The sequence below is a fragment of the Prionailurus bengalensis genome, chromosome C2 (assembly GCF_016509475.1).
Source record: "Prionailurus bengalensis isolate Pbe53 chromosome C2, Fcat_Pben_1.1_paternal_pri, whole genome shotgun sequence".
Taxonomy (NCBI): domain Eukaryota; kingdom Metazoa; phylum Chordata; class Mammalia; order Carnivora; family Felidae; genus Prionailurus; species Prionailurus bengalensis.
The window spans coordinates 60,156,826-60,181,907 of record NC_057350.1 but is presented as its reverse complement, the minus strand read 5'-3'; the positions used below and the strand labels follow the sequence as shown (position 1 = coordinate 60,181,907).

The following is a 25,082-nucleotide window of genomic DNA, read 5'->3' as shown; positions in this document are numbered from 1 at the left end:
GACTCTGGGAAGCAGCGAACTGTACCTAGATTTCTGACCCCCAAAAGTGTGAGGTAAGAAATGGGTGGTATTTTTAAGCTGCTAACTTTGTATGGTGGCAATAGGAAACCAGAGCAGTACCTGTTTATAGACTGAAACGTTACTGAAATTTGCAGACTAAAAGTTGTCTTTTGGTTCTTAATTGACTAGCAACAATAGAATATCAGTTTACTTTTGTCAGTAAACCCAATGATTGCTTTGCTCCACTTATTTGGAGCCTGCACCACATGGCAACTTAGAGGATAGTTTATTTTCATTGAAATAATTTAAATGTTGTTTTTTTATCAAGGATATCTTTAGCTATAGTCAGCCTTCATTCAGGACTTTCTAGTCAGCCTCGGATCTGGAGCAGTGGTTTAGAGAAGTGTATTCGAAGGCTGTCATAAAAGAGAATTGTCAACTTCTTTTTCTTAGATTATAAAGTATTTAAGGTCAAGGGCTCTATATTGCTCATTTTTGTATCCCCTGCAGTGACTAGAATATCATTTGCATATAAATGTGCTCAGTAGTTTTAAGAATTGAATTGATTTACATTATGAAGAACCTTGAAATGGAGGGAGAAAATGGCATTTAGGTATGTTTGTAGCTACTACCTAAAGAAATTTACTCAAGGTGTATGATAATCTGCAACCAAGCTGCAATAACCAATATGACCTTGCCATATCAATTTTTAAAAATTCTTTATTATAATTAAATATTTATTTTCAAATCATCAGCTCGTATAAATGTAGAAAGCAGTCTGCATATCCAATCTGGAAGGGAAGGGAAATTCACTGGATCATTGAATTTGGATTTTAAAGATCTTGCTATGTAAAATGTTTCTATCATTTGATTCCTACACACCTCCCAACCCCAGTAGGCATGTGTTTCACAATTAGGTGAGAGGAAGGAAGGAAGAAAGGGAAGAAGGAAGAAAGAAGAAAGGGAGAACAACTTAAAAAAAAAAAAAGGAACACACAGACATACTTTTTGAAAAGTAAAACATCATCTTAATAACCCAGAAAAATGGCTCCAAAGTACTAAACACAAAACTTAATAACATAAGTGTCATTTTAAGACCTATCTTTCTTGATAATAGCTTTTAAGGAAAACATTTAGACCCTGCTCTATTGTCCCCCAAATCAAGACAGGGCATCATTATGATGTCACTGCGGAAAACAGATGGAATGACCCCCCAAGGTCCAAAGGAAGAGAGGTGGGGTTCATACTGCACTCTCAGCTGACCATGTGGTGTGTATCCTATCTGCTCTGGGCATCCAGTCTTTTTTCAGAGACCAGGAAGGGATAAAGATGCACTAGTTCAGTTAATTTTCATAGCAGCCTTGTAAGCCTTGTCAATTGTTTCTTCTTCGTTTCCATTTACAATTGAGGAATTAACGTAAAGGATTATTAGCTAGTAATATGGCAAAACTGAGATTCAAACCTGAAATGAACCACAAAATCTGATTCAAATAGAGCTGCCAGCCATGCCATAACCGAATGTTGAGGAAATACGTGATGTTTAGTGTGGAGAAGCGAAGACCTTAGAAGGAAGATAGAGCAGTTGCTTTCAAAGACTTAAGGAAGTGCAACAGAGAGCACAGGGAAAACCTGCTTTGCCACTCCCCTCCTTAAAACCTTAAGGTGGCTTTCAGTAGCTATAGAAATAAGTTCTAAACTTCTTAGCAAAAGCTTAAAGATAGTTCTACAATCTGCTACCGACTTCCTCCTCACCGTCCATTTCACTCTCCCACTCTACAACAGATTGCTTTCAGCCCTTCACAGACACAACCCTCTCTCTGAACTTCCCCCTGCCTAAAACACTCTTTCCAATCTGTGCCTGGTCAACCTTTACTCACCACCTCTTCCTTAACCCCAGGACACGATTTAATCATCTGGCTAGGCATGCCTACAGGACCCTATTCTTCCCTTTTTGTAGCACTGATTGCATTTTAATTGCTCATTTAATATCTTTCTTTCTAAACAACAAGTTCCACAAAGTTAGAAATCACATCTCTAGTTCAGTACTGTAATTTAGTGCCTACTGTAAGACTTGATACATAGCAGGTGCCCTGAACAAATGTTTTTTAATTAAAATTAATTAGTAACACCAGGGGGATTAAATGATGGGAAGAGGAAATGGAGGGATGAGCCAAAAAAATAAATAAAATAAAAAAAAACCAAAAAAAAAAAAACCAAAAAACAGGTGGCAGAGGTTTACCTTTAATGATGGAATATTCTGAGGAAACATGGACTGGCGTGACATTTCACTGTGGACTTCTGAAAAACCAGAGGGAACCATGGTAAGTTTGCCTAGAGAAAGGGACTAGCTGACTATATTCTGCCATTCTGCAGGTCTCTGCTGGCTGCTCTCTGTCCTGCTGGTGAAGTCATCTCAGATACTGTGCACGCATAGTGATCAACACACATGGTATTTGGTGCTTGTGGAATTTGTTAGGTGAGAAATATCTGTAAAGGACTTTTGTTTTATAGCTGTGTCTCTTTCTTTGTCTCAATTTTGTGCTTACAGGGGAAATGAAGGAACCAGGTGATCAGGACACTGATGGGGGGAAATTAGATGGATCAAAGAGTGATGGAAGGCAGTCTCAGAGCTCCTCTAAATCTGCATCAAGATGTAAGTAAAGATTATAATATACCCTTAGGCTTTTACTAAATTTAGGTAAAACCATTTTTAAAGAGTTTTTAAGTTTATACAACAGAAATGGTTTACTTGTTTCGTTCTATTGTTAAATTCTAAGTTCTTTAAGAGGGCAGAGACTGTGTTTTAACCATTTAATCTCCAGAGCCTGACACATAGAAGTTACTATCATCTCTGTGTTGATAATGATCTCTCTGCAAATCTGGTCTTGCTCTCTCCTGTGAGTCTTTACTGAACTTTTCTAATACAGTATAGTAGAAAGAGCTGGACTTTAGGTTTGAGGCCTGGGTCTACCACTTAGAGACACTTGATCTGGAATAAATTATTTTACCTCTTTGAGCCTCAATTTTCTCACCCATTAAGATGATAATTGTGAGTAGTTTGAGGATTAAATTGGATAACATATGTAGAAGAATATCATATACTGCAAATAAAACAGAAATACCCTGATACCAAAACCAGACAAAGACATTACAGAAGAAGAAAACTGCAGACCAGTTTCCCTGATGAAACTAGATGTGAAAATCCTCAACAAAATATTAGCAAACCACATTCAGTAATCCCTTAGAAGAATCATTCACCAGGATCAAGTGGGATTTATTCTCAGGATGTAAGGATGATTCAATATTTGCAAATCAATTAACGTGATACATCATATTAACAAAATGAAGGATGAAAATCATATGAATACCTTAATAGATGCAAGAAAGCATTTGACATCCAGAAGCCAACATCTTTCAACAAACTGGGCTTAGAGAGAACATACCTCCACATAATAGAGGCCATGTATGAAAAAAATCCATGGCTAACATCATATTCAATGGTGAAAAACTGAGAGCTTTTCCTGTAAGATAAGGAACAGGATGAGGATGTCCACTCTCTCCTCTTTTATTCAACATAGTACTGGAAGTCCTAGCCACAGAAATTATACAAGAAAAAGAAATAAGAGACATCTATATTGGTAAGAAAGAACTCAAATGGTCACTATTTTCAGATAACATGATACTATACATAGAAAGCCCTAAAGATTTCACAAAAAAACTTTTAGAAGTAAAAAATGAATTCAGTAAAGTGGCAGGATGAAAAATTAATACCCAGAAATCAATTGTGTTTCTATACACTAATAATAAAATAGTAGAGAAATTAAGAAAATAGTCCCATTTACAAGTACACCAAAAAGAATAAAATACCTAGGAATAAACTTAACCAAGAAGGTAAAAGACCTGTACTCTGATAAGTATAAAACATTGATGAAAGAAATTGACGAAAACTCCAACAAAAGGAAAGATATGCCAGACTCTTGGATTGAAAGAATTAATATTGTTTAAATGTCTACATTATCCAAAACATTTTATAGATTCAATGCAATTGCTATCAAAATACCAACAGCATTTTTCACAGAACTAGAACAAAAAATACTAAAATTTGTAAGGAACCACAAAAGACCTTGAATTGTCAAATCAATCTTGAAAAGAAGAAAGCTGGAGGTATCACAATTCCAGATTTCAAGATATACTACAGTAATCAAAACAGTATGTTACTGCCACCAAAATAAACACATAGATTAATGGAACAGAATAGAGACCAGATATAAACCCATGCTTTTATGGTCAATTAATCTGTGATAAGGGCAGCAAGGATAGACAATGGGGAAAACACAGTCTTTTCAACAAATGGTGCCAGGAAAACTGGACAGCTACATGCAAAAGAAGGAAACTATACCACTTTCACTTTCTTACACCATACAAAAAAATGAACTCAAAATGGATTAAAGACCTAAATGTGAGACCTCAAACAATAAAACTCCCAAAAGAAAATAGAGACAGTAATTTCTTTGACATCAGCCATGGCAACGTTTTTCTAGGTATGTCTCCTAAGGCAAGGGAGACAAAAGCAAAAATAAACTATTGGGACTATATCAAAATAAAAAACTTTTGCAGAGCAAAGGACACCATCAAGAAAATCAAAAGGCAACCCACTGAATGGGAGAAGATATTTGCAAATGATATATCCAATAAAGGGTTAATTTCTGAAATATATAAAGAACTTTACAACTTAACACAAAAAAAACCCCAAAACAACCTGAAGACCTGAATATTTTTCCAAAGAAGGTGTACAGATAGCCAACAGATACATGAAAAGATGCTCAATATCACTCATCACGAAGGAAATGCAAATCAAAACCACAATGAGATAGCTCCTCACACCTGTCAGAATGGCTAGACGCAAAAAGATAAGAAACAAGTGTTGGCAAGGATGTGGAGAAAAAGGAAGACTTGTGCACTGTTGGTAGAAACATAAATTGGTACAGCTACTGTGGAAAACACTATGGAGATTCTCTCCACGGAGATTCTCAAAAATTAAGAATTGAAATACTTATGATCCAATAATTCTACTACTGGGTATTTACCCAAAGAAACCAAAAATACTAATTTGAAAAGATCTATGCATGCCTATGTTTATTGCAGAATCATTTACAATAGCCAAGATATGGAAGCAACCCAAGTGTCCATTGATAGAGGAATAGATAGAGAAGATATGATACACACACACACACACACACACACACACTGGAATATTACTCAGTCATAAAAAGATGAGATCTTGCCATTTACAACAACATGGATGGACCTAGGGGGTATAATGCCAAATGAAATAAGTTAGAGAAAAACAAAGATCATATGGTTTCATTTATATGTGAAATCTGAAAAGAAAACAAATGAATAAACAAAAAGAAGAATCAGGTGATCATATGATTACTATAGCTACAAGGTATAATTTAATGTCTTATTTAAATCTTATGAATTTGAATGTTTTTAACACTAACTTTTCCCAGTAAGGTCCATTATGAAACCAGAAAGTAAATGAATAAATAAAAAGCAGAATCAGACCTATAAATATTGAGAACAAACTGATGGTTGCCAGAAGGGAAGTGGGTGGGGAATGGGCAAAATGGGTGAAGTGGAGTGGGAGATACAGGCTTTCAGTTTTGGAATGAATAAGTCACAGGAATAAGTCACAAAAGGCATAGAATAAGGAATACAGTCAATGATACTGTAATGGCATTGTATGGTGACAGATGGTAGCTATATTTGTGATGAGCATAATATATAAAATTGTTGAATCACTTTGTTGTACACCTGAAACTAATGTAACACTGTATGTCAACTATACTAAAAAAAAAAATAGAATAAAATGTGAGGAATTGTGTAAAAGAATTTTTAAAAAATGGCTTGCTCTTTCTGACAGGGCATCATGGTGTTAGGTGTCATAGGGGAGTCTTGACTTTTGTAGCTCTAATCCTAAATATAGTTTCAGAAATATAATTTTGATTATTCAACTAGAGGAGACCAGGTCCTGGGGAAATCAATTCATTCACAAAATTGACATGACACTATTTCAATGTATCTGAGACACATCTGGTAAATCCCTAATTTCTCCATATCATGTTTTATTTGAGGTGTTTATCTCCTCTTGCTTGGACTCAAGCCTTTCTGTTCAAGTCTCTCTCCATACCACCACTATAATTATCTTTCCAAAAAACATGGTTATATCACTGTCTTTAAAACTGTTAGTCTGCTTCTTTCTTGATTTTCCATTTCCACTTTTCTCCACTCCCTAATTTCTGACCCAGGATTGTCTACCTTTTGGTGTCCAGTCCTTTGCAGCATTTTCCTAGATGGATGGATTTAATAATAATGACCCTTTGTCTAGCACTGCCTCAGGATCTTCCCTTCTATGTCAGATCCTTACAGGGGATGGCCTGTCAAGTGTGGCCTGACCTTGCACTCAGCTCATAAATTAGTTCATATATTGTGGTTCTTAGTATCCCAAATGATAACCTGAAGTAATTTGCTGGTATCCTGAAACCGTTTTTCTTGGTCCTGTGAGAAGAGGTATCTCTTCTGGTTTGGCCACATTCCTGATAGCTCCCCCATGCACGCTTTTTTTTTTTTTTTTTTGCCTGGAGACCTGAACCTGTTCTCAGGCTTGCTAAAATATGAGCAACTTCTTACCCTTTGGAATTCTCATGCAGAGTGAACCAGTTTCTGGGTTGTCCACTAAGTAGAGAGATTGAAGTTGACTCTTCCCATACTCAACAAGAGGTAGAGTTTCTCCATTTGGTAATAGAATGATTTTGGTTTTGCTAATTTTCTCTATTGTTTTCTTGCCTTTTATTTGATTGGCTCTTGCTTTTATTTTTATTATTTCTATGACTTCTATTTTCTTTTTTGCTTTTTCTAGATTCTTGAGGTCTGAGTTTTGACTTTTCTTCTTTTCTTATATGTACAAAAACTATAAATTTCCCTCTAACCATAGCCTTAGCTGCATCCCACAAATTTGGATATGTTATATTTTAATTATCACTTAGTTTAAAATATTTTTAAATTTCTTTGTTGGTTTCTCCTTGATCCACACATTATTTTTAAATGTTTGATTTCCAAATATTTGTAGGTTTTCCAGATCTTATCACAGTTTATTTTTAATTTACTTCTGTTGTGATCAGAAAATATGAGCTACTTTGGAAATAAGGAAATGTTGAATTCAAGATTTAGAAATTATTAAAACAAATTACTTTTAATAGCTGCTATGAAAGAGGATTACAAACTTTTAGAAGATGCCACAGAAGAAACATTTACCGAAGGGAGAGAATCACATTTAGGCGATGATGATCATTCTATGGAACAATTGGAAGGAAGTTCAAGTTCATTTCAAGATGACTATGTGGAGAGCATTGGAGGTAAGTGTTATTAGTTTCCTATCTGTAATTGTCACTGTTTTAAAGACAAATTGCCCAAAATGAACAGTTATAAATCCATAGAAATAAAAATTTTCAGGATATTTTGCAGTGATAAAAGTAAGAGCTTGGAACATATTCTAATAGGGTAGCATCTCTGGAGCTGTAGATTACATTTCTGAGGATCACATACAGGACTCTCATACTTGGTTTTCTGGGGGTTGGATGATCTCAGGAGTGCTCTACCCCAGATTAGTGAATTATAACTCTCCCTTGGAACTGACTGGGAGTTGCTGTTTGAGACTGCAAAACCATGACCAGAGTTTAGCATTCACCCTTTGCTGATTTCTCTTCCTCCCAAGCACAGAGCCATGTTGGTTCCTCTTCCCATGCTCACTGGTGGGTAGCATCCCATGTTCAGCCACTTGTAGTACTGCTAGAGTATTGCGGGGTAGGTATATTCCTCCTGTCTTTGTGAAATACAATTTTAGGACTCACCAGATGCTCTTTTTAGTTAAAATATTTTATTTTTTTAGAATCTCGGTATATGGAAACCCCAGCTCCAGACTCAGAAAGGGCAGAGGAGGAAGTTAAGAAGAAAATATCAGAAAGCTTCTTCTATGATTATGCAGAGCTGATTTCGATGCCTTTTGTGACTCCGGATTCGAACATACCACTGGATCTTCTCACACTTGTGTATCCACTCCAGTTACATATGTATAATTTTTGGATTTCAACTTCTTAGGTCAGGGATCGGCAAACTGTAGCCCATGGACCAAATCTGCCTCCGGTCTATTTTTCTAAATAAAGTTTTATTGGAACACAGCAATTCTCACTCATTTTCATTTTATCTGTGGCTGCCATCACACTACAAGGGCAGAATTAAGTAGTTATAACAGAAGTCACCTGGCCCACAAAGCCTAGAATATTTACTATCTGGCCCTTTACAGAAAAAGTTTGCCGATCCCTGTCTTAGGTAATTCTAGGAAGCTTGGCCCTTAGAGAAGCTGAGATAGAAATACGGGACCTTAATTTAAACTAACCTTTTGTTGATGCTAAATAACCATAAAGAGAAATGATACTTTTCTGGCTGTTCTCTCATGAGACATGATATAAAGGAGATCAAAAGGCCTCTTATCCTGGTTTACATCCTCTACCAGGCTGGCATCCCTTTCTCAATGCCTACCAAGTTAAAATCATTGATTTCTTAAAACACTGATCCAATTGTCAGACATTAGTACTTACACATTATTTATCAGATGAGTATCAGAGAAGACAACCCTGAGGAAATAAGGCACAAAATAACACACTTTAATTGGTCTGGAGAATAAGAGTTCATGAAGAATTGTAAAGGTGGGGATGATTAACAAGGGGATTTAGGGTTTGCTGTCACTGTATTATGTTAGGTTTGTAAGGTGGTTAGTTAGGAAAATATTTCCATTAATGCTCTTGGCTAGCAGTTTGGTATGCCTGCCTTCAGATGACCATATGGTCTGAAACACTGACTGGCCTGTTATAAAAGTGTGCTTAAAGAGGAGGGTGGTGTACTCACTGACTCAGTTTTGCTTTTCATATAAAAATAGAACAAGTTATTATAGCTTCTGTTTCAATCCCAGGTGTAACTAGAACTAATTCGCCTTGAATCTTATAACCTGGAATTTTCTCTTTTGAGGACTTCTTTTGTATATGTCATCTTTGGACAAGTTGCTGATAGAAGTTATGCTGTTGCCTTCCTTCTAGCCTATTTGTTTCAAATGAGGTGGTTTAGCAGTCACCTGGAAGATTTTCCTGAAATACACATGCTCTGATACCTTTCCTGGACCAACTGCATCATTTCTGTGTGTAGAGGGACTTGGGCACATGTAGTCTGAAAAAGTTTACCAAGTACTTTTGATTGTGTTGCCTTCTCCCAGCCCCCAACACTGGAGACTTATTGCTCCAGGATACAGGGATCTCTGTATTAGAGAGATATGCTGCGATTCCAGATAACAGAGTCAGAGTGACCTTGACTTTTGACTCGATATATGAATTACCTCTACTGATGCTGGATGAGTGGCTGTATCTGCTATAGACTTTTCATGAACACTTTCAAAGCCAAGGAAGTCACAAATTCTGGATAGCTCACATTATTAGCTGTTGCAGGCCTTGAATCAAAAGCTGCCTCTCTGGAACATCTTGCATTAGACAGTTCTACTCTCCAGGGTTGGAACAAATATGATCTCTATTTCTTGTGTGAAGCTCCAAGGAGAAGTTAGCTGTCATGTATCCCCTACACAATCCTTTATACTTTATTAATTCAATTGAGTCAACTTCAGTTTCAAAGTTCAGTGTCTTATAAGTCAAGAAATGTGTCATGTATTACGTATTACCTAAACCATAGCATAATTTATACAAGATGTATTTAAACACGATTTTAAAGTGAGGGTCCTAGATGCTCATGAACAGACAGTGAAGGCCCTGGGTCTCAGATAGGAAGTTAAGAAAATGCAAACCAGAAGACAGGATGGGATAAAGCAGAAAGGAGTTGAAGGTATAGCAGAACACAATTTAACATCTTCAAAGCTCTGGTTAGGGGATCCGCTGTCGTCTGGGGTTAAAAGGGAAGGATCAGACTCTAGTTATACATTAATTAATTCATTAATTAATGCATCCAAGAAATGTTTATTGAATGCCTCATAGGCTCAAGACACTGCACTAGGCATTCTAGGAAGTAGAGATGAGCTATGAGAAGAAGCAGGTTGTAATTTGGAGGGGGAGAGTTTGGGAAGTTACAGTCTCACCCATTCTGCATTTGAAAGGGCCTTTGATCAGAACAGCAGCAGGTAAAAGGGAGTCCTACTCTACCTTGAAATTAGAGATGTTAATACCAGATAAGTGATTCCCAACTGTCACCCAAGACAGTGAAGAGATGGTAGCCCATTTCTACTCTCAGTTATTGACACACTATTAGCCCTCCAAGTGTTACACTGGCACTGGGAAAAGAGGAAGGAAGAGGAGGAAAGAAAGGTGAGAGCAGCAGTTTGGGGAAAGGGAAAAGGAAAGTAGGTGAAACTTCCTGCCCATACCAGGAAGATAAGGAACATGTGGATCCCATTCTTTGTTTGTAAGGAGGCCTCAGTACCCATGAGGTCTGAATAGCTTCATCAAAATCTTTGGATCACATGTTCATTTGCATTTCTTTTTTTTTTTAAGTTTTAAGTTTGTTTATTTATTTATTTAGAGAAAGAGCATGAATAGGAGAGGAGCAGAGAGAGAGAGGGAGAGAGAGAGAATCTCAAGCAGGCTGTCCTCACTGCCAGTGTGGAGCCTGACATGGGGCTCAAACCCACAAACTGTGAGATCATGACCTGAGCTGAAATTGAGAGACGCTTAATTGACTGAGTCACCCAGGAATTATATATAAAAATTAATGTTAGGTGTTCGTGTCTTTAGTGAGTTGATAAAATTCCCTTTTCTTGAACAGATAAAAAAGCCCTGAAATATTCTGTCTCTTTTTCAATTTAACTCTTAGACAATGAGGTAGGTATAGTTATGTATAGTTGGTTAATAGTTTGTATATACCTCACAATTCAAATTGCATTAATTAAAATTTTCTCCTTTTTTACATTCTATATATTCTTGTTAATAATTCTACATAGTTTTTTCTCTAAAAATATCCACTTACAAATAAAAATAATCCTCTAAAATCAGAATTTATTTTTTTAAACAAGGGCAAGAAATAAAGATTTCTCCAATGATCCTTTAACTTTTGTGTTCAACAGTGAACTCTTAGAAAATAAGAAACCATCTACTTAAGATATACTATGTAATATGTTTCTTTTGCAAACTATAATGTTTTGATAGATGAACCTCATTTAACTTACTTATTACATTTATATCTTAGGTTATATTAATTTGAACTTGAACTTGAATTAATTTGAACAATGTACATTTAAAAGATGTCTTATAAAAACTTTGATTATTTTAACCTTTATTTTGAATTAGTGCAGATTTACTGTATAGCATTAATATGCACACACACACACACACTCATCTATACACCTATACATATTAATGCACTCAGAAAGGAAATGTTAGCATATTTATTATATATACTTATATACCATATACTATTTAGTCCATTTTCATAATTCATATGAATTAAATTTCAATTATATTTATGTAGATTTATTATAATATGTAATATTACTGGTGTTTCAGGATTTCAAAATGTGTCAGAATTTTAAACAGCTGGTCTTTCAACATCAAGAGGCCTTTTTGATACTTTTACTTTTATAAAATTAATCTGCTTTCAGGATTTCCCTGGGAAAATTAAAATATTGACTAAATCAGAGTATGAGGATTTTCACGTAATTTGAAAGCAAGGTTGCATTAGTGATAAATAAAAAACTCTGAGTTTCAAAGTAAAATGCAACTACTTCAACACTGAGCCTTTATTGAAGGGCACAGAGTTTAAAAACATATTTATTACATTGCTTTTCCTGTCTCTAGAATGGTTACTTTGTGTCACTTCTTTTCCTTAATAATATTCCCTCAGTCATTCCTTTGGTTATGACTGTAGAAAGCGGGCCAACCTAAAACTTCTGGACAGCAGTACTGTGATGTACATAGCTGGGAACCAGCTGATCCTTTTGAATTTGAAAACCAAGGAACAGATCTACCTGCGAAGTAGCAGTGGTAGAGGAATTGGTGTTATTGGGGTACGCTGTTAGCGACTTCGGAAAAAATTCCATCCTTTTGTTTGTTTCTTCTGTGGACCAGCCAGGCTGTTAGATGCCAATACCATGGGCAGGATGCCACAATTACAGGAGATGCAATTCTAAGGCATTTTCAAGTCAACAATTGCAACCACTCCATTCACTGACATTGTCTCTGTGCAGTATCATACTATCATGTTAATAATACTATCATTTTACCAATACTTATGTTGCAGATAAGGACACTGGGGCTAATAGAGGGTAAGTGGCTTCCCACAGTTGTGAAGTTTTTTCATATTAATGCTATGTTGCTATTCTGCAAAAATACTCAAATGAGTGGCACAGATGATAATTCAAATAATAAATAGAGATAAGTGCCAGATAAGATATAAGTGTATAGTTGCACATTAAGAGATCAAGTATAGATTGTATGTTCAATAATTTTGAGCAGTTGACAGAAGGACTTGTATGTGATTTGAGGCTGTCTCTTCCTTCCTCTTCAGGTGCCTGTCTCCATCAGTCACCTTTTTTCTTGTACCTTCAGCCTCTACTTCCTTAGGGTTTTCATCCTCAGCATTAAAGCACACTAAATCAACTTGTTCTCACCTTAAAAGTCTCCTCTCTAACCATGTATTCTCTTTACACTGACTTTTGATCTTCCCTTCAAAGCCAAGCTTCTGCTGTCTTTTTCCCCACAACCGCACTGAAATTGCCCTTACTAAAGTGACCAATGGCCCTGAATAGCCAAATCTGAAGAATACCTTTCTAACTGTATCTTATCTGACCTCTCAATAGCAATTGGCCCCATGATTGCGCTTTTATCTTGATGACCTTTTGCTTTTTGCTCTGATCCTTAAAAGTAGGTGATCCTTAAAAGTCCCTAGATCTTCTCTCAGCAATAACAGCCTGAGAAGCACATCTTGGTGTCTTTAGAGTCATGAGAGGGCACCTGTTCAGATTAGGCTGTGTGAGACACGGAGAGGAGGAGAAATATGCAGGATTTGGGGCTCATACAAGCTACGCTTCCGTAGCAGACAAAGGGTTTTTAGAAGGATCATGAACCAAATAGAAGTCTGCCCTGCTCTTGCCCTGCCTATCAGGTGTGAGCAGCCCATTCAGAACTAGAAGGTGCAGGGGTGACATCACCGTACCCTGTGGAGGTGGAGGGTTTCTGGCAGAAAGGCTGATGCAGCTCCAACAGAGAGACTGGGCCAAGCTAGCAGGGAGTAGTGGGAAATGCTCTTGAGTAGACTAGATGGTAGGGTAGCTTACCTGGTAGGATATTTAGATTAGAAGTGGAGATGAGTGGAGAGGTTTGGAAGATTCTTGCTCTGAGAAGCGAAGCAGGAAGATGAACGGGAATGGAGAAGGTAAGGAAAATCAGAGATCCACAAATAGAACTTAGACTGGCTACGGAAACAGGAAATGGTGCGATGGAAGGGTGAAGGAGAGTCTCATGTTTCTGTCTTCCTTGATCATCTATGTATATATAGCAGGTGTAAATAGTAAAGTCCCCCTGTCCTCAGCAAGAATTTATTATACTACATTGTGAGTCCAACACTAACTCAGAACATGCAGGGATTTAAGTGAAGAAGTGTTCGTGACCTCTATGAATTCAAAGAGTTCAAAATCCATCCAAAGAGACAGGACTCATATCAAAAAGCAGAAAAACCAAAAAACTAGAGGCATAAAAGTACATGATCCTGTGGCACCAGCTGTGTGCAAACACAGGCCTAGCAGTAGGGTCACAGGTTCCATGGAGGGAAGTCAGTCAGGGGCCACTCTGAGGTGTCCTGAGCCCTGAGGTCCACATCATCTGCAGAGTACGGAGAAACGGGGAACTATCACTTGTTTTTCTATCACTTTACGGCCAATAGTAGTTTTGAAGTTTCTATTTTGTTATACAGTAAGTTGGCCTGAGGTCAGTAGTTAGAGGTGTATTGTGGTCAAGAATGTTAATCCTAATCCTCATCCCCGCCTGGACTCTGGGCAGTTGTATGTCCACAGGGACTTTTCTCGGATTGTGTTGAAGCCTGGATAGTGGTGGGGATTTTCCTCAACTGGCCTTGTCGGTTCATTCTTTCTGAAACAGTTATCTATTGTGGATGAGAAGCACTCTCGCAAGGCAATGGGAAATCTGTGAGAAATGTGTTCTGGGGGCATATCAACTGTCAGAAAAGATAGGGTGAATCTGTATGTTAGGTATAAAGTAAATGACTCATTAGTTCCTAATAATAATTTGTTCCTAATAATATTAGTTCCTAGTAATTATTTTCTTATTAGTTCCCCACTAAAAATAAAACACCAAACTCAACCCCACAGAGCTTCTGATCTGAAAGGGCTGAAACTTTTTCACTTACTATAGGCAAGATGCAGAAGAGCAAAAGATTTGCCCGAATTCTCATTCAGATTTCTGCGACCACATATCCTATACAATATTCTCCCATAAATAGGCATCTAGAAAAACATATACCTTAACACATTTCCCCCTAAGTTCTTGGTAGCTACTGTTTTTAATTTTTTTTTAAAGATTTGTTTTTAAAAAGAGAGAGCGAGTGGGGCAGGGGCAGAAAGGGAGACAGAATCCCAAGCAGGCTCTGTGCTGTCAGTGCAGAGTCTGATGTAAGGCTTGAATTCACGAACTGTGAGATCATGACCTGAGCTGAAATCAAGAGTCGGCATTTTAACCAACTGAGCCACCCAAGTGCCCCAGTAGCCACTGTTTTTTTAGTTCCACTTTCTTTTTGGCTCCAACACCTGGCTTGAATCCTACCTCTCACATTTGCCAGCTGTATGACTTCAAGTTACTTAGCCTCTCTGTGCCTATTTCCCATTGGTAAGATGGGAAAGATAATGGTATTTGAACTCACCAGGTTGATGTAAAATTTAAGGGGATTAATTCATATAAAACTTAAACAGTGTCTGGCATATAATAAGCACCCAATAAATGTTGGTTATTCTCTCACTGAGTGTCCATCCTATAAACCCAAGCCTTGTTTCAAGCTGAAGGGGTGGGTGTTTATTTGACTGGAAGAATAAAAGACCAGTTGTCAGTAAGAAGACAGCTTATATAGGTCTTTTGGCCCCATGTGTGGAGAGAAGAATGTTATCTTGGGTACCAGAATTTAGAGTGCAATCCTCTAAGGGAAGCTCCTGGCCCCTAGGTATAAAATCAGGAGTTGCAAAATGGTAAGTGAAAATAAGATTCTTTTAAAATCTATTTATTTGTTTGTTTATTTATTTATTTTGAGAGAGACTACACAAGCAGGGGAGGGGCAGAGAGAGAGAGAGAGAGAGAATCCCAAACAGGCTCCGCACTGTCAGCACAGAGCCTGATGCAGGGCTCAGACTCACAAACCATGAGATAATGACTTGAGCCTAAACCAAGAGTTGCATGCTTAATCGACTGAGCCACCTGGCACCCCTGAAAATAGAATTTTATAAAGCACAATATGTGTCTTAAATAGTTTGTTTTCAAAACAGCCTATTTTTATTTTTAGGCTATCCATTTACTCTTCCTGCACATTGGCTTACCAATGAACAAAACTAACAAGAATAAACATACACTTCACAATTCATACGGCTGTCATTCGAAATGCTAAGCAAATAGTTTATCCACAAATATTTACTATTTTTTTCCTCTGCATCTGGCTTGGAAATATAGTATCTTTCTCACTTTTAGTAAGTTTATATCCATTTGTGGTAAATTTGTCCAAGGTGAAATTTTTTAAACTGAGATGGAACCTACTCTGGAAACATGAGTTTTTCTGTACAAAAATTTAGGTTGATTTATTTATGCAGTGTAAACAATTCATCTAACTTGGTTGTTCTCAAAGAGTGATTCCCAATCCGGCAGCATCAGCATCACCTGGAACTTGTTAGAGACATAAATGCAAATTTTGGGGCCCCCCTGGCCCTCAAGTACTGAATCGGGAACTCCGGTGCTGGGGCTTACCCTCTGCGCCTTCACGAGCCCTCCCTGTGGTTCCGACACACTCTAATGATTGAGAACCACCGTTCTAGCTCTCCTGATGGCAGTTAAAATAATTGCAGATGTAGAGATGACTTTATTAACAAAAGCAAAACTTAAAATGAATATTCGTAAAGGCTTCAGTTTAAATCACATCCATTACCAAGTATGTATCAGATGCCCATTTTTTTTTTTTTTTTTTAGTTTTCTGTTGGAGTGGATCCTAATAAATGATAAAATCACAGATACTGCATTAATAGGGCTATCTATAAGAAAATCTTCCTTTTATTATTTAAGTGAGATTTTACTTTTTATAGGTTCATCCTGATAAAACTTACTTCACTGTCGCTGAAAAAGGAGTTTTCCCAAAGATTATCATCTATGAATATCCTTCTTTGAGGCCCTACAGAATCCTTCAAGGTGAGCCCACTACAACTTTTGAAATATTCCATGTTCAAGGTTAATGATATTCAGGGTCTTCCAGAGAAACCGAACTAGGAGGAGACAGAAGAGAGATTTGTTTAAAGGACTTGCCTCGTGTACTTATGGGAGCTGGCAGGTCTGAAGTTTGTAGGGCAGGCTGGCAGGCTGGACGTTCTTGGGCAGGGGTTGATGCTACATGTTCAGGTAGAATTTCTTCTTCCTCAGGGAAACTTCAGTTTTGACTTTTAAGGACTTTCAACTGATTGAGGCCCACCCAGATTGAAATAACCTCACATAAAATTAATCACCACCATTTTCGTGTAATTTTGTTTTCCATATAATTAATTTTAGTAGTTAGTTTTTTAAAAAGACTGCTTTTTGGAGCAGTTTCAGATTTATAGTAAAGTTAAGGGGAAGGTTCAGAGATCTCCCATATCCCTCCTCCCCCACACATGCATAGCTTTCCCCATTATCAACATCACTCACCAGGTACATCATTTACTGAAGATCAGTCTACATTAGCACATCATAATCACCCAAAGTCTACAGTGTCCCTTGGGGTTTACTCCTAGTGTTGTATTCTATGGGTTTAGATAAATGTATAATGATGTATATGCATCAGTATATCATACAGTGTATTTTCACTGTCATAAAATTCCTCTGTGTCCTGCCTATTTATAACTGTCCCCACCTTGGCCACCACTGATCTTTTTATTGTCTCCCCAGTTTTGCCTTTTCCAGAATGTCATAGAGTTGGAATCATACAGTATGTAGGCTTCGCAGATTGACTTCTTTCACTTAGTAATATGCATTTAATATTCCTCCCTGGCTTTTCATGGCGTGGTAGCCCATTTCTTTTTGGTGCTGAAAAATATTCCATTGCCTGGATGTACCCCAGTGTACATTTGTGTATTAAGGGGCATCTTAGTTGTTTCCAAATTTTGGCAGGTTGTGAACAAAGCTGCAATAAACATCTGAGTGTAGGTTGCTGCTGTGTGAACATAAATTTTCAACTACTTTGGGTAAATACCAAGAGCATAATTACTAGATCCTATGGTAAGAGTACGTTTAGTCTTGTAAGAAACTGCCAAGCTGTCTTCCAGAGTGGCTGTACCATTTTGCTTTCCCACCAGCAACGTATGAGAGTTCCAGTTGCCCCACATCCTCATCAGCATTTGGTGTCCTCAGCGATTTGGATGTTGGCCATTCTAAATAGGTGTGTAGTGGTACCTCCTTTTTTAAGTTTGTGTTTCCCCGATAACATAGAATGTGGAGCATCTTTCCATATGTTTCTGTGTTATCTGCATATTTTTGGTGAGGCTACATGTTAAGGCCTTTGGCCCCTTCTGTAATTGAGTTGTTCATGTCTTATTGTTGAGTTTTAAGAGTTCTTTGCATATTTTGGGTATGCATACTTTGCATAACAGTCCTTTATCACATATGCTTTTGCACATTTTTCTCCCAGTCTGTGACTTGTATCATTTTCTTGACATTGCCCTTCTCAGAGTAGGTTTTCATTTTAATGAAGTTTAGTTATTAGTGATTTCTTTTATGGATGTCTTTTGTGTGGAATCTAAAATGGCATCATGATACCCAAGGTCACTTAGGTTGTCTCTTACATTAACTTCTAGGAATTTTACATTTTTTGCATTTTATATTTAGGTCTGTGATCCATTTTGAGTTAATTTTCGTGAAAGATGTAAGGCCTATGTTTTCAGTAATTTATTTGTTTGCTTGTTTATTTTTTGCCTATGGATATCCAGGTGGCCCAGCACATTTGTTGAAGGGACTGTCTTTGCTCTGCTATATTGTCTTCAGGCCTTTGTCAAAGATCAGTTGACTGTATTTCTCCGGGTCTATTTTTGGGCTTTCTATTCTGTTCCATTTGTCTATTTAGTCTTTCCCCAGTGTCACACTATCTTGATTACTGTAGTTGTATGGTATATTTTGAAGTCAGGTATTATCAGTTCAACTTTGCCCCTTTCACTCAGTATTATGTTGACTAGTCTGGGTCTTGTGCCTGTCTGTATGAACTTTAAAATCAGTTTGTTGATATCCCCAAACTAATAATGCAGTTGTTTCTGCACATTATTAGATTCGATTTGCTAATATTTTGTTGAGGTATTTCACATCTATGTTCATGAAAGATACTGTTCTATCGTTTTCTTTTCTTAGACAAACTGTTATTTGTTACACCAATTAAGAATAGTAAAAATAAAAGTTTTTTATTTTACATTCACTTACTCCTTCTTCAGTGCTCTTCATCTCTTTATGTAGATGTGTGTTTCTGACCTATATTATTTTCCTTCTGTGCAGAGAACTTCTTTTAACTTTTCCTGCAAAGCAGGTCTCCTGGCAACAAATTCCCTCAGTGTGTGTCGGAGAAAGTCTTTATCTGTCACTTTTGAAGGATAATTTCATGGGGTACAGAAGTCCAGGTTGGTGGGTTTTTTCCCTTCAACACTATTTTTTTATTTTTTTTATTTTTTTTTATTTTTTTTTCAACGTTTATTTATTTTTATTTATTTTTGGGACAGAGAGAGACAGAGCATGAACGGGGGAGGGGCAGAGAGAGAGGGAGACACAGAATCGGAAACAGGCTCCAGGCTCCGAGCCATCAGCCCAGAGCCCGACGCGGGGCTCGAACTCCCCGGACCGCGAGATCGTGACCTGGCTGAAGTCGGACGCCCAACCGACTGCGCCACCCAGGCGCCCCCCCTTCAACACTTTAAATATCTCAGTCCATTCTTCTTGCTTGTGTGGTTTCTGAGGAGAAGTTGGATATAGTTTTTCATTCTTCTCTAGGTAAGGTGTTTTTCCCCCTCTTGCTTTTTTCAGGAGTTCTTCCTTTATCTTCATTTTCTGTAGTTTTCTGGGCATTTATTCCAGTTAGTATTCTCTGAGCTTCTTGGATCTGTGGTTTGGTGTCTGATAGTAATTTGGGGGAAAGTCTCAGTCATTATTGTTTCACATACTTCTTCTCTTCCTTTCTCTTTTCTTCTCCTTCTGGTATTCCCATTACACATACATTGCATCTTTTGTAGTTGTTCCATAGTTCTTAGATACCGCTTCTGTTTTGCTCTTCAGTTTTAAAGATTCTATTGATATATTCTGTAGCTCAGAGATTTCCTCAGCTGTGTCCAATTTACTAATGAGCCCATCAAAGACATTTTTCATTTCTGTTACAATGTTTTATATCTCTAGCCTTTCCTTGTTGTTCTTTCTTAGGATTTCCATTTTTCTGCTGACATTGTCCATTTGGTCCTGGATGTTGTCTGCTTTATTCCCTTGGCATATTAATCATAGTTGTTTTATTTATTTATTTATTTAATATGTATTTATTTTTGAGAGAGAGATAGAGAGAAAAAGCGAGAGGCAGAGAGGGAGACAGAGGATCCAAAACAGTTCCTGTGCTGACAGTACAGAACCTGATGTGGGGCTAAAACTCACGAACCATGAGATCATAACCTTAGGTAAAGTCGGATGCAACTGACTGAGCCACCCAGACACCCTAATCATAGTTGGTTTAAATTCCCAATCTGATATTTCCGTATCTGTTCCATGTCTGGTTCTAATGCTTGCTCTGTCTCTTCAAACTGTGTTTTTTGCCTTTTTGTATGCTTTGTAGATTTTTCTTGGTAGCCAGACATGGTGTAGTGGATAAAAATAATTGCTGTAAATAGGCTTCTTGTAACATGGTGGTAAGCTGTGGAGGGAGAGGAAGTGTTCTATGGTTCTGTGATTAGGTCTCAAATTTTTAGGGAGCCTCTCTCCACCGAACTTCATAAATGTTTCTTAGCAGTTTTCCCCCCTCAGGTGGGATGGGATGGCTAGAGGGGGCTAGAGTTGAGTATTTCCTTCCCAGGTTAGTTAGGTTGGTTAGGCTTTTGTTAATTAGTTTCTCCTGAGGACAGGCCTCATTAAGAGGAGCAGAGTGTTCTGGTGTATTTCAGTTTTTTTTTTAAATGTTTATTTATTTGAGAGAGAGGGAGGGAGGGGGAAGGAGCCATGAGAGAGGAAGACACAGATTCCAAAGCAGGGTCCAGGCTCTGAGCTGTCAGCACAGAGTTCGACATGGAGTTCCAACTCATGAACTGTGAGATCATGATCTGAGTCAAAGTCAGATGCTTAACTGACTGAGCTGCCCAGGTGCACCTGTTCTGGTGTATTTAAAAATGGTTCCTATTCCCCTCTCCCTGCTGAAAGCCTGAGGGTTTTTTCTAGGTGTTTACTGTGGGGACCTGGTCAAGCTCCTGGAGATAAAGCTCACAATATTTTGAGGGCCATCTTATGACTGGGCCTCCCTGGAGTTTTTAACTCTCAGATTTGTCCATGCTGAGCTTCCAGCAATTCATCAGTGATAGTTCAGGTTTTACTACCTGGCTCCGATATTTTGGCTATTTCTGCTGTGAGTCCCTGCTATAGTAAGTTGCAAATGCTCGTGTTCCCCTGTTGTATCTCTCCAGTCTCGGGAGCAGCCGTTTGCCCTGTGTCCTTCCCTCACTTATGAATCCAAGAAGAGTTGTGATTTTTTAGTGTGTTCAGCTTTTTATTTGTTGTTAGGATGGAATGGTGACTTCCAAGCTCCTTACATGCATAACCAGAAACCTGAAGTCCTCAATTTTTATTTGGTGAATTTTCCAGTGGCAAGTTTCTAATTATAGATTGATTTCTTTCTGCTATCTCACATGATTTTGTGTCCCCCTGCCTCCGTTTCATAAACTGGAATGTGTCCTCAAAAACAATCAAAAGTTTTTCTCTTGCAAAATGTGATTAAGATTTCTTCACTCTCCCCACTCACTTAATATAATTCATTCTAAAGCCAAGGGTGATGAATGATTTTGGATTGTTTCTTTGGGGATTCTTGGCATTCTTTCATCAATGCTTATCACCAAGGATGCTTGCTTGCTCTCTCCTTTTCCTTTTCAAAAGAATACACTTTAGAAAATGAGATAAGTGTTGCCTCTGTTCATTGGCCTCCCATTCACCCTTTCAGATGGGACTGAGCTGGCTTATGCTTACGTGGATTTTAACTACGATGGTACCTTGCTAGCCTCTGTTGGCAGCAGCCCTGATCACACGCTGACCATCTGGAACTGGAGAGAAGAACAGCCCATACTGAGGACAAAAGCTTTTTCCCAGGAAGTTTTTAAGGTTACTTTCAATCCTGAAGATGATGAGCAGCTGACTACATCGGGATCAGGCCACATCAAGTAGGTTGTGTGACTGATACAGGTGTTGGTAGATTATCATTAATGATATTTTCTAAGAGGTGACCAGCTGGAGACATCTTTGCTGATGTTAACATTAGGATAATTTTTAAATGTGTTATCTTTAACTGTAGTGCTGCTTTTCTAATTGGATATGGGGATTTTCTTACCTGAGGGGCGCCTGGGTGGCTCAGTTGCTTAAGCGGCCAACTCTTGGTTTCTGCTCAGGTCGTGATCTCACCATTTCGTGGGTTTGAGCCCTGCATCAGACTCTGGGCTAACAGTGTGGAGGCTGCTTGGGATTCTCCCTCTCTCCCTCCCTCTCTGCCCACCCCCCACTTATGCTGTCTCTGTCTCTCTCGACATAAATAAATACACTTAAAAAAAAGACAGTATAGATAAAAAGAAGGGCTTTTATTTTATTTTTTTTAAAGAAGGGCTTTTAAATGTAGCCTACTGCCTTATAGGCTTTACCACCTCAAAAGGTTTGTATAATGTCTTACTAACATGGCATGTTGACTTTTCAGACCCACCATTAAACTTGTTGTAGCAATACTGTATGATGGATAAGTCATTTTGACTCTGAACTCAGTCTTCATCTGTAAAATAAGAATTATAACAGAATCATTCCTAACCCAGGGCCCTCAATACTAAATTGCAACAGAGTTTACTGTTGATCTCGGTCTCTGGGTCTAAATTTCATGTCGTTTTCACTTTATCATACTCTGCTCTGTTTTCTAGGATGGAATGACTTTGTCCTGTTCTGTCTTCATTCTACCTTGTCTTAAACATTTATCTAACAACCTTCTACCACCACCCTCAGACTGCTCATAACTAGATTTCCAGCGTCCTTTTTGAGAAAGACATTTTTACCTAAGTTTCTCTTAGTTCAATTTAAACCTGGCCCTATTCTTATTCATTCATTAGAAATATAGAATAATTGAACAGATATTATTTTTAAAAAAAAATTTTTTTTAACGTTTATTTATTTTTGAGACAGAGACAGAGCATGAATGGGGGAGGAGCAGAGAGAGAGGGAGACACAGAATCTGAAACAGGCTCCAGGCTCTGAGCTGTCAGCACAGAGCCCGACACGGGGCTCAAACTCACAGACCACAAGATCATGACCTGAGCCGAAGTCGGACGCTTAACTGACTGAGCCACCCAGGCGCCCCTAATTGAACAGATTTTAAATAGAAACTTGGGGGAATTCTCAAGTAATCTTCTGCTAGCTATAGGCTAAAAATGTCCAATTCTTTTACATTTGCCCATCATTTAGTAAAGTGCATATTTTCTATGTACTGTGTCTTTGTAGAGGGATAGAAATGGAATAATTTCATGTGTGAAGTGCTATGAAAGAAACAAAGTATATGGAAATGTGTGAACAGAGGACCTACCATAGCCTTGGAGAAGGATGTTATTTAATCTTTTGGCTTCATATTGGCTTGTTGATATCATCCATTATCTATTTTATATCTAGTTGGTAGACCAGATTCTTTTTCCTACATGGTTTTCATCATCTGACTGTTCATTGCTTAGACTATTAATAAGAAATATTAATGAATAAATGTTGGTTATTACTGCTTTTATGTGCTAGGCACTGTTCTAAACATTTTTCAATAATTTTTTGAGGTTGGTACTACTAATATGCTCACTGTATACATGAAGGAATGAGGGCACAGTGTTATTTAGAAACTCACTCTTAAGTTACACAGCAAGTAAATTAGAATTTTTTGGAAAACTTTTACATGTTCTAAAATGGTAGTATCCAATAGAACTTTCTGCCAGGATGGAATGTTCTGTGCTATCCAACCTAGTAGACACTAGCTACATGTAGCTATTGAATACTTGAAATTGGCTGGTCTGACAGAAATACTGAGCTTTAAATTTTATTTAGCATTAATTTATTAAGTCTAAGTTAAAATAGTCAAACTTGGCTACAGTTGACTGCATAGGACAGCATGAGTCTCAGATATAATATCCACAAAGGCAGGGAGTTTATTTTGTCTGTTTTGCTCAATGCTGAATTCATATTGCCTAGAGCTTTCCTGACAGGTAGTTGATACTTAATACATATTAGATGAATGAATAAATGAGATAATATGTGACGATGAAACATGTAAATGTTTGGGTGATAATAAAAATAAATAAGGCCTCTTTAAGGTACATTCAGTCACCTTCTGGTTTGTTTACAGGTTCTGGGAAATGGCTCTAACATTCACTGGTCTCAAGCTTCAGGGTTCATTGGGTCGATTTGGCAAAACAGCCACTACTGATATAGAAGGTTACATGGAGCTCCCAGATGGGAAGGTGAGTGTAGCCACTATTCTACAATAATAAGATTATGTTTCCAAGTGATGAAAATAGATGAAAGCACATTATACATTGTGAAAAGCACTGCCAATGTTAGTACTAATGAATACTATAATTGTGAATATAATGAACATTTCATTTTGCTTCTTCAGATTATCAATTTTAATTAATATACTTCCACAGAATTGTCCTAATCCACATATAAATATTATTTTTGTTTTGTGTCTACTAAATATTATACAAACGCATAACATATTTAATATGTTAACATAGTGACATATTGTTTTTTATTACATCATGGAGTTGCAGTGTTTATAATGTTTATCTTTCCCTCCTCTTTTGTCATGATGGTCCAAGAAGACTTCCTGGCTCAAAGTTGTATATAGTCTTGCAGCTTTTGTTTTTATTGTCAGATTATTATTTAGGAAGATTGAACCACCCTATAGTGGCTCCTACAGACCCACTGTGCCTGTTTATTCTGTAACATTGTTAGTTTATCTTCTCTCTTCCCCTTACAAAATTTATGGGCATCTTGCCTATAGGGTCAGTTCTGCATTAATGATGCATTTGGCTTCCTATTAGGATGAGTTATATAGTATTATTTGTGAATGTCTCCGTTATAAGTAAATGCCAGCATACAAATATAATTTTGAGGAACAAAATGGGTCACCTAGTAGATATTCTCTACCTAGTATCTACCTAGTAGATATTCTCAATCTGAAATCATGTTATGTGGGAGGAAATAACAATTCTTGGATGCTGGTTAAATACATATCCAAACGTATAAAATGATCATAAGTCATTTTAGCTTCAAATTTCTGAATCCTACAAGAATTAAGCTAGGATAAAGATGGTTAAAACATGCCACAAGATAGATCTTTAAAAGGTTCAGTAGGATTCATGTGTATGTAGGGAGAAAAGAAGCCATTTTATTTATTTTTAACTTGTTTTATTTTTTATTTTTTTAAATTTATATCCAAATTAGTTAGCATATAGTGCAACAATGATTTCAGGAGTAGATTCCTTAGTGCCCCTTACCCATTTAGCCCATCCC

The 25,082-nt window shown here is 37.5% G+C and overlaps 1 protein-coding gene across 1 annotated transcript in view; it reads left to right on the top strand.

Annotated features, from left to right (window-relative positions):
- The window catches only part of CFAP44 (cilia and flagella associated protein 44), a 157,203-nt gene that overhangs the window by 4,503 nt on the left and 127,618 nt on the right, over positions 1-25,082 (top strand). Inside the window, exons 2-8 of the mRNA XM_043594190.1 lie at positions 2,549-2,653; positions 7,263-7,418; positions 7,952-8,111; positions 11,953-12,115; positions 16,400-16,502; positions 21,502-21,718; positions 23,911-24,025. Of these exons, the coding sequence (XP_043450125.1) occupies positions 2,554-2,653; positions 7,263-7,418; positions 7,952-8,111; positions 11,953-12,115; positions 16,400-16,502; positions 21,502-21,718; positions 23,911-24,025 (1,014 nt within the window). The 5' untranslated portion in view covers positions 2,549-2,553. The remainder of the gene's footprint in view (positions 1-2,548; positions 2,654-7,262; positions 7,419-7,951; positions 8,112-11,952; positions 12,116-16,399; positions 16,503-21,501; positions 21,719-23,910; positions 24,026-25,082) is intronic.